Source organism: Pseudophryne corroboree, chromosome 6 (assembly GCF_028390025.1).
Source record: "Pseudophryne corroboree isolate aPseCor3 chromosome 6, aPseCor3.hap2, whole genome shotgun sequence".
NCBI lineage: Eukaryota > Metazoa > Chordata > Amphibia > Anura > Myobatrachidae > Pseudophryne > Pseudophryne corroboree.
This window is the reverse complement of record NC_086449.1, coordinates 41,713,110-41,728,202: the sequence shown is the minus strand read 5'-3', so window position 1 is coordinate 41,728,202 and position 15,093 is coordinate 41,713,110. Positions and strand designations below refer to the sequence as shown.

The 15,093-nt window shown below is 45.0% G+C and overlaps 2 protein-coding genes across 2 annotated transcripts in view; both read left to right on the top strand.

Moving 5' to 3' along the window:
* LOC134934217 (galactose-3-O-sulfotransferase 4-like) overlaps positions 1 to 15,093 on the top strand; it is a 106,907-nt gene that overhangs the window by 80,831 nt on the left and 10,983 nt on the right. The window lies entirely within an intron of this gene.
* LOC134936017 (uncharacterized) lies at positions 413 to 13,337 on the top strand. The gene is made up of 3 exons (XM_063930916.1): positions 413 to 782; positions 3,145 to 3,280; positions 10,814 to 13,337. Exons 2-3 carry the CDS (start codon positions 3,212 to 3,214, stop codon positions 11,765 to 11,767), a joined length of 1,023 nt encoding a protein of 340 aa, XP_063786986.1. The 5' UTR covers positions 413 to 782; positions 3,145 to 3,211; the 3' UTR covers positions 11,768 to 13,337.

Sequence of the window (15,093 nt, the reverse complement as noted above, 5' to 3'; positions counted from 1 at the left end):
AATTTGCACCGAGGTCGCTGGATGACTAAGCTCAGCGACCCAAGTGGCCGACACAAACACCTGGCCCATCTATGAGTGGCACTGCAGTGTTACGCAGGATGGCCCTTCCAAAAAACACTCCCCAAACAGCACATGACGCAAAGAAAAAAAGAGGCGCAATGAGGTAGCTGTGTGAGTAAGCTAAGCGACCCTAGTGGCCGACACAAACACCGGGCCCATCTAGGAGTGGCACTGCAGTGTCACGCAGGATGGCCCTTCAAAAAACTACTCCCCAAACAGCACATGACGCAAAGAAAAAAAGAGGCGCAATGAGGTAGCTGTGTGAGTAAGCTAAGCGACCCTAGTGGCTGTGATACGAGTGTGATATGAAAGGGTGAGAGTGGGGTTTTCTGACTGACTTCCATTTTGTGCCGCAGTAACTATGCCACATAGTGACAAGAGAATAGCAAGGGTGTTTGTCTTATGAAAGGGTGTTTGTCTCATGCTAGAAGAAGGATTCTTAGAATAGACAAGGACTCGTGTTGTTATTTTCAGTTTGTTATAGACAAGGACTCATGTTGTCATTTTCAGTTAGATAAGATGTTTCAGAACCCCCGGAATGTACCCACATATGGATAGATTGTGTTTTTAGTTTTGTATAAAGGACGGGGAATGTTAGGGGAATTTTGGAATCCACCTGAGACGCTAGCAGACGTGCTGCGTGTGAATACCGAATTTTCCCCTTGAGACGATCGTCCTGAGATTCCCCGATCCAGAGTGCTCAAGTGATGCTACAATATTCGGTAAGATATTGATGTAGTTTCTTGATATTATACCTATATTTATGATTATGTATTAATACCTGACGAAAATACTATAAGAACTAATAAATTATTTACTATTGAGACATAAAAGTGTTGTTTGTTTTGCTGCATTAAAGTGTAAGCCTGTTCTGGGCAACAGTGAGCGCAGAATGTATTGAGCAATCTCACACACCCTAGTTCTATACAGCAAGACATTTTTGGCGTAGTCGGCAGGATCTATGTTTTCTTATATCTCGGTGTAGGATACTTATAGTGTAAAACGCTTTTGTACAGTGGTGGGTCCTGGCCAGACTTACCTCTGTGCAAAGTTTTGTCAATTGGCAGGTTGCCAAGTTTTCGCCGATATATAACAACATAGCACGGTAAGGATGTTTCGTAAGGAAAAAAGGCTGGAGCGGAGCAAATCACCATCCCAGGGTGGACTGAAAGTCCCTACAATATTATAGCACAGGAGTTATTAACGTCAGGTTTAGCAGAATCATGGGATGGTAAACTCAAGAATGCAGAACCCCTCGATGTTGTATATGTACTTGAGGGGGTCCCTGCCAAGGCAGGTGATGTAATGGCGCTGGGAAGACGGTACTGGATACTAGTATCAGCATACCGTGCAGAACCCCTCGATGTTGTATATGTACTTGAGGGGGTCCCTGCCAAGGCAGGTGATGTAGTGGCGCTGGGAAGACGGTGCTGGATACTAGTATCAGCATACCGTAAAATGCACCAAAGATATCAGCAGTTACAATCACATTATTTAGATATAGAACAAACAGTAATTGAACAAGGAAAGATAGGATTGTTACAGTGCAGCAATCAGATGTTATCAGAAAAAGCCCAGAAATATCAGATTGTACAAGCAATTATTGCTTCTGCCGATCTTCAATGGGATCCCGATACATGGGATGGTGATGTATGGGATAGTAGTAATGGGGAGGAGGGAGAGGACAAGGGGGGATGGGATCCTCCCAATCCTGTCATTGACCCTCCTGGGGCAAATGCTTGTCCTGTCTCGCGCAGGCAATTAACTAAGGTTGCAGAAGGTGGAGGGCAGGCAGTCCTCAAAGAGAAAATGATACTGCAAGATTTCACTCAAAATGAAGTTATGGAACTATTGACCAAATTTTCACAACGCCCCGGGGAAGGCGTCCTTACCTGGCTGGTCCGTTTGGTAGAGGATGGCGCTGGAGGGGTTGATGTAGATAGACAAGATGTTGCAAAATTTGAAGCCTACTGCTCCTCCCGAGGAACAGGAAGATTCAGAGGGTGATGCATAGGTAGCCAGCCAAGCCCCTGTATGGATTCGTCATGATGAGAGACCTTATGTCAAATTAGGAATCCATTGGTCACGGGGCAATGTACAAGAGGTCCCCGCGTTAATTGACACAGGGGCGGAGGTTACCCTAATATATGGAAATCCCAATAGATTTAAAGGACCCCGAATTAAAATTGCAGGGTTGGGGGGGTCGAGTAACTGAAGGGGTACAGGTGGAAATACCTCTAAAAATAGGAAATTTACCTATTAAGAAATGCCGAGTACTAATAGTACCCATTAGAGAATATATTATAGGCATTGATGTTTTAAAAGGACTGACCCTTTATTTAGATACAGGAAAATTTAGTTTTGGAGTCAGAAGTAATTGTATTCAGGCCAGACCTATTGTGGTGGGAAAAGTAAAAATGCCCCCAGTACATGTCCCACCTGCAACTAAATTAATTGCAATGAAACAATATCGTATACCGGGGGGCCATCAAGGAATAAGCGAAACCATTAAAGAATTAATGGATACAGGAGTGGTACGATATACCACTACTGCTTGGAATAATACGGTATGGCCATTGAAAAAGAGCGATGGCTCCTGGCGCATGAGTGTGGATTATAGAGAACTGGAAGAATCACCAGTAAAATGGGGTAAACCTTATTCTGAGTTAAGCGACAAATCTCAATGTCACACATGGTTTACAGATGGATCCGCACGTTATGTTGCGGGAAGAAGAAAGTGGAGATCAGTTGCGTTTAATCCCTGCATGTCTAAGACATTAGAAATAGAAGGGGAAGGAAAGAGTAGCCAATATGCCGAATTATTTGCAGTATATTTGGCCCTTAGACAGGAAATTGGAGGTGAATGTAATACTTATACTGATTCATGGTCAGTAGCCAATGGATTAGCCACATGGATGATGAGCTGGAAGAAACATGATTGGAAAATTCATGGGAAAGAGTTATGGGGAAAGGAAGTCTGGGAGGACATTGAAGTTATCACTAAACAAACAAAAGTAACTGTATTCCATGTTGATGCACATGTACCATTAGACTCACTTGAACGTTTGTTTAATTCACAAGCAGATGCACAAGCCGCCATTGCTAAGTCATCTCATGAGCCAGTGGCAGGAGAGACGAAGGAATTGGAATCATGGTTGCAGGGTACAGCCCTTTGGGCACACCAAAAGAGTGGACATCTGGGAGAAAAGGCAACTTACAGGTGGGCGCAAGAAAATAAGATTTTACTTACCGATAAATCTATTTCTCGTAGTCCGTAGTGGATGCTGGGGACTCCGTCAGGACCATGGGGATTAGCGGCTCCGCAGGAGACAGGGCACAAAACTAAAGCTTTAGGATCAGGTGGTGTGTACTGGCTCCTCCCCCTATGACCCTCCTCCAAGCCTCAGTTAGGATACTGTGCCCAGACGAGCGTACACAATAAGGAAGGATATTGAATCCCGGGTAAGACTCATACCAGCCACACCAATCACACCGTATAACTTGTGATCTAAACCCAGTTAACAGTATGACAAACGTAGGAGCCTCTGAACAGACGGCTCACAACAATAACAACTCGATTTTTTTGTAACAATAACTATGTACAAGTATTGCAGACAATCCGCACTTGGGATGGGCGCCCAGCATCCACTACGGACTACGAGAAATAGATTTATCGGTAAGTAAAATCTTATTTTCTCTGACGTCCTAAGTGGATGCTGGGGACTCCGTCAGGACCATGGGGATTATACCAAAGCTCCCAAACGGGCGGGAGAGTGCGGATGACTCTGCAGCACCGAGTGAGAGAACTCCAGGTCCTCCTCAGCCAGGGTGTGCCCCTGACCAAGTAGCAGCTCGGCAAAGTTGTAAAGCCGAGACCCCTCGGGCAGTCGCCCAAGATGAGCCCCCCTTCCTTGTGGAATGGGCATTTATATATTTTGGCTGTGGCAGTCCTGCCACAGAATGTGCAAGCTGAATTGTACTACACATTCAACTAGCAATCGTCTGCTTAGAAGCAAGAGCACCCAGTTTTTTGGGTGCATACAGGATAACAGCAAGTCAGTTTTCCTGACTCCAGCCGTCCTGGAAATCTATATTTTCAGGGCCCTGACAACATCTAGCAACTTGGAGTCCTCCAAGTCTCTAGTAGCCGCAGGTACCACAATAAGCTGGTTCAGATGAAACGCTGACACCACCTTAGGGAGAAACTGGGGACGAGTCCGCAGCTCTGCCCTGTCCGAATGGACAATCAGATATGGGCTTTTGTGAGACAAAGCCGCCAATTCTGACACTCGCCTGGCCGAGGCCAGGGCCAACATCATGGTCACTTTCCATGTGAGATATTTCAAATCCACAGATTTGAGCGGTTTAAACCAACGTGATTTGAGGAATCCCAGGACTACGTTGAGATCCCACAGTGCCACTGGAGGCACAAAAGGGGGTTGTATATGCAGTACTCCCTTGTCAAATTTCTGGACTTCAGGAACTGAAGCCAATTCTTTCTGGAAGAAAATCGACAGGGCCGAAATTTGAACCTTAATGGACCCCAATTTGAGGCCCATAGACACTCCTGTTTGCAGGAAATGCAGGAATCGACCGAGTTGAAATTTCTTCGTGGGGCCTTCCTGGCCTCACACCACGCAACATATTTTTGCCACATGTGGTGATAATGTTGTGCGGTCACCTCCTTCCTGGCTTTGACCAGGGTAGGAATGACCTCTTCCGGAATGCCTTTTTCCCTTAGGATCCGGCGTTCAACCGCCATGCCGTCAAACGCAGCCGCGGTAAGTCTTGGAACAGACATGGTACTTGCTGAAGCAAGTCCCTTCTTATCGGCAGAGGCCCTGAGTCCTCTGTGAGCATCTCTTGAAGTTCCGGGTACCAAGTCCTTCTTGGCCCATCCGGAGCCACGAGTATAGTTCTTACTCCTCTACGTCTTATAATTCTCAGTACCTTTGGTATGAGAAGCAGAGGAGGGAACACATACACCGACTGGTACACCCATGGTGTTACCAGAACGTCCACAGCTATTGCCTGAGGGTCTCTTGACCTGGCGCAATACCTGTCCAGTTTTTTGTTCAGGCGGGACGCCATCATGTCCACCTTTGGTCTTTCCCAACGGTGCACAATCATGTGGAAAAAACTTCTCGATGAAGTCCCCACTCTCCCGGGTGGAGGTCGTGCTGAGGAAGTCTGCTTCCCAGTTGTCCATTCCCGGAATGAAAACTGCTGACAGTGCTATCACATGATTTTCCGCCCAGCGAAGAATCCTTGCAGTTTCTGCCATTGTCCTCCTGCTTCTTGTGCCGCCCTGTCTGTTTACGTGGGCGACTGCCGTGATGTTGTCCCACTGGATCAATACCGGCTGACCTTGAAGCAGAGGTCTTGCTAAGCTTAGAGCATTGTAAATTGCTCTTAGCTCCAGTATATTTATGCGGAGAGAAGTCCCCAGACTTGATCACACTCCCTGGAAATTTTTTCCCTGTGTGACAGCTCCCCAGCCTTTCAAGCTGGAATCCGTGGTCACCAGGACCCAGTCCTGAATGCATAACTGTGGCCCTTTAGTAGATGAGCACTCTGCAGCCACCACAGAAGAGACACCCTTGTCCTTGGAGACAGGGTTATCCGCTGATGCATCTGAAGATGCGATCCGGACCATTTGTCCAGCAGATCCCACTGAAAAGTTCTTGCGTGAAATCTGCCGAATGGAATCGCTTCGTAAGAAGCCACCATTTTTCCCAGGACCCTTGTGCAATGATGCACTGACACTTTTCCTGGTTTTTGGAGGTTCCTGACTAGCTCGGATAACTAAACAAAATAAGACAGCGCTAACTGAAGATGGATTGTAGATAATACAGTACTAATTTATTAAAATGACAATATTCAACTAAACATTTTTTTAAAAATTCATAAAATCTAATTCACTGCACTTTTATATTGTAGTCACCATACATGTACTTATTGATCATTTGTTGTTATATCCAAAGTCCCCGTGAAGTCCGCTCATTTAATGTCCCATATCCTGGGGTTGTAGCACAATCCCTGGGCCGATAGTACGCTGGAGGAATGTCTTATCCCAATTCTTAAACAAGGCAAAAGGGAAGTGTCCTCACCAGTATTGCGTGTTGGTAATTCTCTTCGGTCCTTATTGTTGGATAGGGTGCAAAACTTGCGTTATTCAGCGGATTCCACAGAGGTCCAGGCAGTGTTGGGTGATCAGGGTAGGTGGCACAGGCCTTTGAAAAAGCAGCAGTCAAGCTGAGAAACGCGTCAGGTGTAACCTGTGCCACCTACCCTGATCACCCAACACTGCCTGGACCTCTGTGGAATCCGCTGAATAACGCAAGTTTTGCACCCTATCCAACAATAAGGACCGAAGAGAATTACCAACACGCAATGCTGGTGAGGACACTTCCCTTTTGCCTTGTTTAAGAATTGGGATAAGACATTCCTCCAGCGTACTATCGGCCCAGGGATTGTGCTACAACCCCAGGATATGGGACATTAAATGAGCGGACTTCACGGGGACTTTGGATATAACAACAAATGATCAATAAGTACATGTATGGTGACTACAATATAAAAGTGCAGTGAATTAGATTTTATGAATTTTTAAAAAAATGTTTAGTTGAATATTGTCATTTTAATAAATTAGTACTGTATTATCTACAATCCATCTTCAGTTAGCGCTGTCTTATTTTGTTTTGTTTCTGTTTTGCATGATATAGTGGGCGTGACTATCCCACTCAGACAGCTGCTTATTATTATTATTATTATTATTATATTATTTGGAAACACAGCTCGAGCGCCCCTTCCAATTTGATTGGTCCTACATCCTTAGCTCGGATAACTCCCTGGCTTTCTCCTCCGGGAGAAACACCTTTTTCTGGACTGTGTCCAGAATCATCCCTAGGGACAGCAGACGTGTCGTCGGAGACAGCTGCGATTTTGGAATATTTAGAATCCACCCGTGCTGTCGTAGAACTACTTGAGATAGTGCTACTCAGACCTCCAACTGTTCTCTGGACCTTGCCCTTATCAGGAGATCGTCCAAGTAAGGGATAATTAAGACGCCTTTTCTTTGAAGAAGAAGAATCATCATTTCGGCCATTACCTTGGTAAAGACCCGGGGTGCCGTGGACAATCCAAACGGCAGCGTCTGAAACTGATAGTGACAGTTTTGTACCACGAACCTGAGGTACCCTTTGTGAGAAGGGCAAATTTGGACATGGAGGTAAGCATCCTTGATGTCCAGGGACACCATATAGTCCCCTTCTTCCTGGTTCGCTATCACTGCTCTGAGTGACTCCATTTAGAATAGGTCTCACCTAGCCGTCTGGCTTCAGTACCACAATATAGTGTGGAATAATACCCCTTTACTTGTTGTAGGAGGGGTACTTTGATTATCACCTGCTGGGAATACAGCTTGTGAATTGTTTCCAATACTGCCTCCCTGTCGGAGGTAGACGTTGGTAAAGCAAACTTCAGGAACCTGCGAGGGGGAGACGTCTCGAATTTCCAATCTGTACCCCTGGGATACTACTTGTAGGATCCAGGGGTCCACTTGCGAGTGAGCCCACTGCGTGCTGAAACTCTTGAGATGACCCCCCACCGCACCTGTTTGTACGGCCCCAGCGTCATGCTGAGGACTTGGCAGAAGCGGTGGAAGGCTTCTGTTCCTGGGAATGGGCTGCCTGCTGCAGTCTTCTTCCCTTACCTCTATCCCTGGGCAGATATTATGGGGACGAAAGGACTGAGGCTGAAAAGACTATGTCTTTTTCTGCTGAGATGTGACTTGGGGTAAAAAAGGTGGATTTTCTAGCTGTTGCCGTGGCCACCAGGTCCGATGGACCGACCCCAAATAACTCCTCCCCTTTATACGGCAATACTTCCATGTGCCGTTTGGAATCTGCATCACCTGACCACTGTCGTGTCCATAAACATCGTCTGGCAGATATGGACATCGCACTTACTCTTGATGCCAGAGTTTCGCATATATAGAAATGCATCTTTTAAATGCTCTATAGTCAATAAAATACTGTCCCTGTCAAGGGTATCAATATTTCCAGTCAGGGAATCCGACCAAGCCACCCCAGCGCTGCCCATCCAGGCTGAGGCGATCGCTGGTCGCAGTATAACACCAGTATGTGTGTATATACTTTTTAGGATATTTTCCAACCTCCTATCAGTTGGCTCCTTGAGGGCGTCCGTATCTGGAGACGGTAACGCCACTTGTTTTTATAAGCGTGTGAGCGCCTTATCCACCCTAAGGTGTGTTTCCCAACGCGCCATAACTTCTGGCGGGAAAGGGTATACCGCCAATAATTTTCTATCGGGGGAAACCCACGCATCATCACACACTTCATTTAATTTATCTGATTCAGGAAAAACCACATGTAGTTTTTTCACACTCCACATAATACCCTTTTTTGTGGTACTTGTAGTATCAGAAATATGTAACATCTCCTTCAGTGCCCTTAACAAGTAACGTGTGGCCCTAAAGGAAAATACATTTGTTTCTTCACCGTCGACACTGGAGTCAGTGTCCGTGTCTGTGTCGACCGACTGAGGTAAAAGGACGTTTTAACGCCCCTGACGGTGTTTTAGACGCCTGGACAGGTACTAATTGGTTTGCCGGCCGTCTCATGTCGTCAACCGACCTTGCAGCGTGTTGACATTATCACGTAATTCCTTAAATAAGCCATCCATTCCGGTGTCGACTCCCTAGAGAGTGACATCACCATTACCGGCAATTGCTCCGCCTCCTCACCAACATCGTCCTCATACATGTCGACACACAAGTACCGACACACAGCACACACACAGGGAATGCTCTGATAGAGGACAGGACCCCACTAGCCCTTTGGGGAGACAGAGGGAGAGTTTGCCAGCACACACCAAAAACGCTATATTATACAGGGACAACCTTTATATAAGTGTTTTTCTCTTATAGCATTTTAATATATATATATACATATCGCCAAATAAGTGCCCCCCCTCTCTGTTTTAACCCTGTTTCTGTAGTGCAGTGCAGGGGAGAGCCTGGGAGCCTTCCCACCAGCATTTCTGTGAGGGAAAATGGCGCTGTGTGCTGTGGAGAATAGGCCCCGCCCCCTTTTCGGCGGGCTTCTTCTCCCGTTTTTCTGAAACCTGGCAGGGGTTAAATACATCCATATAGCCTCCAGGGGCTATATGTGATGTATTTTTAGCCAGAATAAGGTATTATACATTGCTGCCCAGGGCGCCCCCAGCAACGCCCTGCACCCTCCGTGACCGTTGGTGTGAAGTGTGTGACAACAATGGCGCACAGCTGCAGTGCTGTGCGCTACCTTCATGAAGACTGAAAAGCCTTCTGCCGCCGGTTTCTGGACCTTCAATCTTCAGCATCTGCAAGGGGGGTCGGCGGCGCGGCTCCGGGACGAACCCCAGGGTGAGACCTGTGTTCCGACTCCCTCTGGAGCTAATGGTGTCCAGTAGCCTAAGAAGCCAATCCATCCTGCACGCAGGTGAGTTGAACTTCTCTCCCCTAAGTCCCTCGATGCAGTGAGCCTGTTGCCAGCAGGACTCACTGAAAATAAGAAACCTAAAAACTTTTTCTAAGCAGCTCCTTAAGAGAGCCACCTAGATTGCACCCTGCTCGGACGGGCACAAAAACCTAACTGAGGCTTGGAGGAGGGTCATAGGGGGAGGAGCCAGTACACACCACCTGATCCTAAAGCTTTAGTTTTGTGCCCTGTCTCCTGCGGAGCCGCTAATCCCCATGGTCCTGACGGAGTCCCCAGCATCCACTTAGGACGTCAGAGAAAGGGGTATTCCCCTCACATTGGACATTGTGAAATCTGTGATTTTACGGTGTCCCTTGTGTCAACACTCCCAAAAGAGGGAAGTGCCCCATACTGTAATGGGCCATATTGGAAGAGGTAAGTTACCTGGACAAATCTGGCAGATGGACTTTATTGGACCCCTGCCAGAAAGTCGAGGGTGTAAATTTGCATGTACAGCAGTAGATACATACTCAGGATTAATGGTAGCTTTCCCCTGTAAGACTGCTACACAATGGAGCACTATTAGGAACCGACCATTGACAGAATCCACAACTCCTCTGATGAGGATGTTGACCCCCAATTTATCAATCAAGGCAGCACATAAAGTAGAAAGCCTTATTTATTGGAAAATTCACGAAAAGGCGATAGAACCGTACAGAGCTACGCCCATGTCGGCAGGGTTGGACATGTATGCTATAAACCCTGATGTTATTGTTCCTTATGGGATTAAGGTTATACCTACTGGGATAGGTTGCAAAATGCCTTCTAATCATTATGGACAGTTGTCAACCCGTTCTAGTATGGCCAAGAACGGAATAATAGTGATAGGAGGAGTAATTGACCCCGACTATCAAGGAGAAATTAAAATAGTTGTGATGAATTTGAGCCCAGACCCCTGCGTAATCTGTGAAGGGGACCGAGTGGCACAATTGTTAATAATGCCCATTTTGATAGAGCCTATCCAATTGGGAGAAGCTCCAACCGAACTTACTGTTCGAGGAGACAAAGGTTTTGGTTCATCTAACACTGTGAATGTAGGAGCAAAAATCTGGGTACAGAAGCCTCAAGGGCCGCCTGAACCGGCTGAGGTTATAGCTGTGGGAAAAGACAGAGTACTCTTAATAATGAAACCAGGACAAGAGAAATGGGAATATGTACCTCAAGAAAAATTTTATTTGCGAGAGTAACTTACACTGATTTTGTACCTATAGATTGTCGTGAGGCTCAGTCTTGGAATCCTTGGAATTGTATTATTGGTCGTCCCCTCTAGTACATGGACACCTGGATTGAAGATAGAGAAACGAGAGTTGCATACTGTACGGTGGGGATGGAACAATGCCACCAAACCAAGAACCCAAGATAATTTCACTTGTCAGGCCAATCAGCGCTGTACTAATATAGTAAATATAACAATTCCAGGAACGATGTGGGCTGGACCGCCTGATCCACAAAGAAACAGATATCGACCTACATTTGCCTTACATCAGTCAGAAGGCAACATCACAATTAATGCTGCAGTAAATATAAGTTGCTGCTCCAAACCTTATAGGTTCCGATTTCTCCCTAAAGAAGAGAAGAATAAAGAATACAAGAATTGTTCTAAACAAGGAGCAACCACATTTCGGTTAGCCGTAAAAGACGTTTTAATTTTGGTATGTCATAATGCTACTGAAATAAAAAATCGAACGTGGTGGGCACAAGATTTAATGTTTATTGATATCAATGCATCACGAATCGATATTGGACATGTTAAAAGATTACCATCTACATGTGAAAATGTAGGTACACAAGCTCAAAAGACTGTGTTAGTCACACAAGTTGTTTTCCCTCCCAATAATAGACAATGTATATCCCGGCAACGACGTGCCTGGTATGATACATTGTTGGGAGGATATGGGACTCTAACGGGAGTATTAAATGGGATAGATATTGAAACATTAGCCAATAGGATGCATAGTGCCGGTAGTAAATTAAATGACGGACTTACATTACAAGCAAAATGGATGCCTACTATTTTTGAGCCAGCCAAAATATCGGCTGGAATAGATACTTTAATGAACCAGCTAATTAATGCTAGTAATGATTTTGCTGTTGGATTTGATACCAACATTACTAAATTTATAAATTGGACCGTCTGTACACTACAGACTATGTATGAGCAATAACAAAAAGGCGTTATGCAAACTATGCTAATGACCGGAAATGAACAAGTATGGAGAACAATTTTTAATACAAGTGTGTCCAGGGACGCTTGGATACACTTGGAAGCTGCTAAAATGATTTGTAATGACACCATATGCCAAGGTATTTTAACTATGTATAATGTAACCAAAGTTATTCAAATGTGTAAATATATTGTAATGCCTTTGTTGTTAGGACCATCTGGTGGAGAATGGTACTGGTTCCCCACTATGAAAGGAGAATATATAGATGAGAATAATAGAACTCATGATTTGAGTATTTGTACACCCACTTTACAAGGCAAGATATGTAGAGTACAATCTGCAGTTTATGAACCTTGCTTATTAGAGAATGGAGTAAATTTATGCAAATGGATAGTTCTACCTTTGTCATATACAATGATGATGGAGGCAGCCCCACAAGAAGTATGTTTGGTAACTGATACACCAGCCATACCTGGAATGGTAGTTCCATTTTCCGGATGTATTAGTAATGTTAGTTCCTTAACCTGGGAAAATGAGACATTTATATTGTATGCTGACCGTGAAGAACATGTTACAAAATATTGGAGTCCACAAAATTTAAGTATTCCCCAATGGGATTTGAAGTTAGATAAACTACATACAATTATGAAACAATCCAAAGTTATTGAATATCATATCAAATATCTAAATCAATCTATTGTAACTCATCAAGTGACAACAACAATAATTGCTGATCAATTACAGAAAATTGGTTCTGATGTCCAGGATGCAACTTCTCATCATTGGTGGGACTTGTTTACTGGATATTCTCCGTCTGCATCCAATATGCTAAATTTTCTGATACATCCTGTTCTCATACTGTGTATAATAATAATAATTTTATCTATTTGGAACTGTGTGGTATTTTACCGCATATGTTGTAAACGACAAAAGGTTGTAATGGCAAGTTATGCGTTATAATTGGAATCAGTCAAGGGCCGTTTGTGATACGAGTGTGATATGAAAGGGTGAGAGTGGGGTTTTCTGACTGACTTCCATTTTGTGCCGCAGTAACTATGCCACATAGTGACAAGAGAATAGCAAGGGTGTTTGTCTTATGAAAGGGTGTTTGTCTCATGCTAGAAGAAGGATTCTTAGAATAGACAAGGACTCGTGTTGTTATTTTCAGTTTGTTATAGACAAGGACTCGTGTTGTTATTTTCAGTTTGTTATAGACAAGGACTCATGTTGTCATTTTCAGTTAGATAAGATGTTTCAGAACCCCCGGAATGTACCCACATATGGATAGATTGTGTTTTTAGTTTTGTATAAAGGACGGGGAATGTTAGGGGAATTTCGGAATCCACCTGAGACGCTAGCAGACGTGCTGCGTGTGAATACCGAATTTTCCCCTTGAGACGATCGTCCTGAGATTCCCCGATCCAGAGTGCTCAAGTGATGCTACAATATACGGTAAGATATTGATGTAGTTTCTTGATATTATACCTATATTTATGATTATGTATTAATACTAGAGATGAGCGCCTGAAATTTTTCGGGTTTTGTGTTTTGGTTTTGGGTTCGGTTCCGCGGCCGTGTTTTGGGTTCGAACGCGTTTTGGCAAAACCTCACCGAATTATTTTTGTCGGATTCGGGTGTGTTTTGGATTCGGGTGTTTTTTTCCAAAAACACTAAAAAACAGCTTAAATCATAGAATTTGGGGGTCATTTTGATCCCAAAGTATTATTAACCTCAAAAACCATAATTTACACTCATTTTCAGTCTATTCTGAATACCTCACACCTCACAATATTATTTTTAGTCCTAAAATTTGCACCGAGGTCGCTGTGTGAGTAAGATAAGCGACCCTAGTGGCCGACACAAACACCGGGCCCATCTAGGAGTGGCACTGCAGTGTCACGCAGGATGTCCCTTCCAAAAAACCCTCCCCAAACAGCACATGACGCAAAGAAAAAAAGAGGCGCAATGAGGTAGCTGTGTGAGTAAGATTAGCGACCCTAGTGGCCGACACAAACACCGGGCCCATCTAGGAGTGGCACTGCAGTGTCACGCAGGATGGCCCTTCCAAAAAACCCTCCCCAAACAGCACATGACGCAAAGAAAAAAAGAGGCGCAATGAGGTAGCTGTGTGAGTAAGATTAGCGACCCTAGTGGCCGACACAAACACCGGGCCCATCTAGGAGTGGCACTGCAGTGTCACGCAGGATGGCCCTTCCAAAAAACCCTCCCCAAACCGCACATGACGCAAAGAAAAAAAGAGGCGCAATGAGGTAGCTGTGTGAGTAAGATTAGCGACCCTAGTGGCCGACACAAACACCGGGCCCATCTAGGAGTGGCACTGCAGTGTCACGCAGGATGTCCCTTCCAAAAAACCCTCCCCAAACAGCACATGACGCAAAGAAAAAAAGAGGCGCAATGAGGTAGCTGACTGTGTGAGTAAGATTAGCGACCCTAGTGGCCGACACAAACACCGGGCCCATCTAGGAGTGGCACTGCAGTGTCACGCAGGATGTCCCTTCCAAAAAACCCTCCCCAATCAGCACATGATGCAAAGAAAAAGAAAAGAAAAAAGAGGTGCAAGATGGAATTGTCCTTGGGCCCTCCCACCCACCCTTATGTTGTATAAACAAAACAGGACATGCACACTTTAACCAACCCATCATTTCAGTGACAGGGTCTGCCACACGACTGTGACTGATATGACGGGTTGGTTTGGACCCCCCCCAAAAAAGAAGCAATTAATCTCTCCTTGCACAAACTGGCTCTACAGAGGCAAGATGTCCACCTCATCTTCACCCTCCGATATATCACCGTGTACATCCCCCTCCTCACAGATTATCAATTCGTCCCCACTGGAATCCACCATCTCAGCTCCCTGTGTACTTTGTGGAGGCAATTGCTGCTGGTCAATGTCTCCGCGGAGGAATTGATTATAATTCATTTTAATGAACATCATCTTCTCCACATTTTCTGGATGTAACCTCGTACGCCGATTGCTGACAAGGTGAGCGGCGGCACTAAACACTCTTTCGGAGTACACACTTGTGGGAGGGCAACTTAGGTAGAATAAAGCCGTGAACTACCGCACTGTACTGTGTCTGCTGCTAATATATAGACTGGTTGATAAAGAGATAGTATACTCGTAACTAGTATGTATGTATAAAGAAAGAAAAAAAAACCACGGTTAGGTGGTATATACAATTATGGACGGGCTGCCGAGTGCCGACACAGAGGTAGCCACAGCCGTGAACTACCGCACTGTACTGTGTCTGCTGCTAATATATAGACTGGTTGATAAAGAGATAGTATACTCGTAACTAGTATGT

Excerpts from the sequence above, each read along its gene's own strand:
- LOC134936017 (XM_063930916.1), top strand. The coding sequence starts at position 3,212 with ATGGTTGCAGGGTACAGCCCTTTGGGCACACCAAAAGAGTGGACATCT. Across the intron at positions 3,281-10,813 it reads GGAGAAAAGGCAACTTACAG|ATTGTCGTGAGGCTCAGTCT; the intron begins GTGGGCGCAAGA and ends TTGTACCTATAG.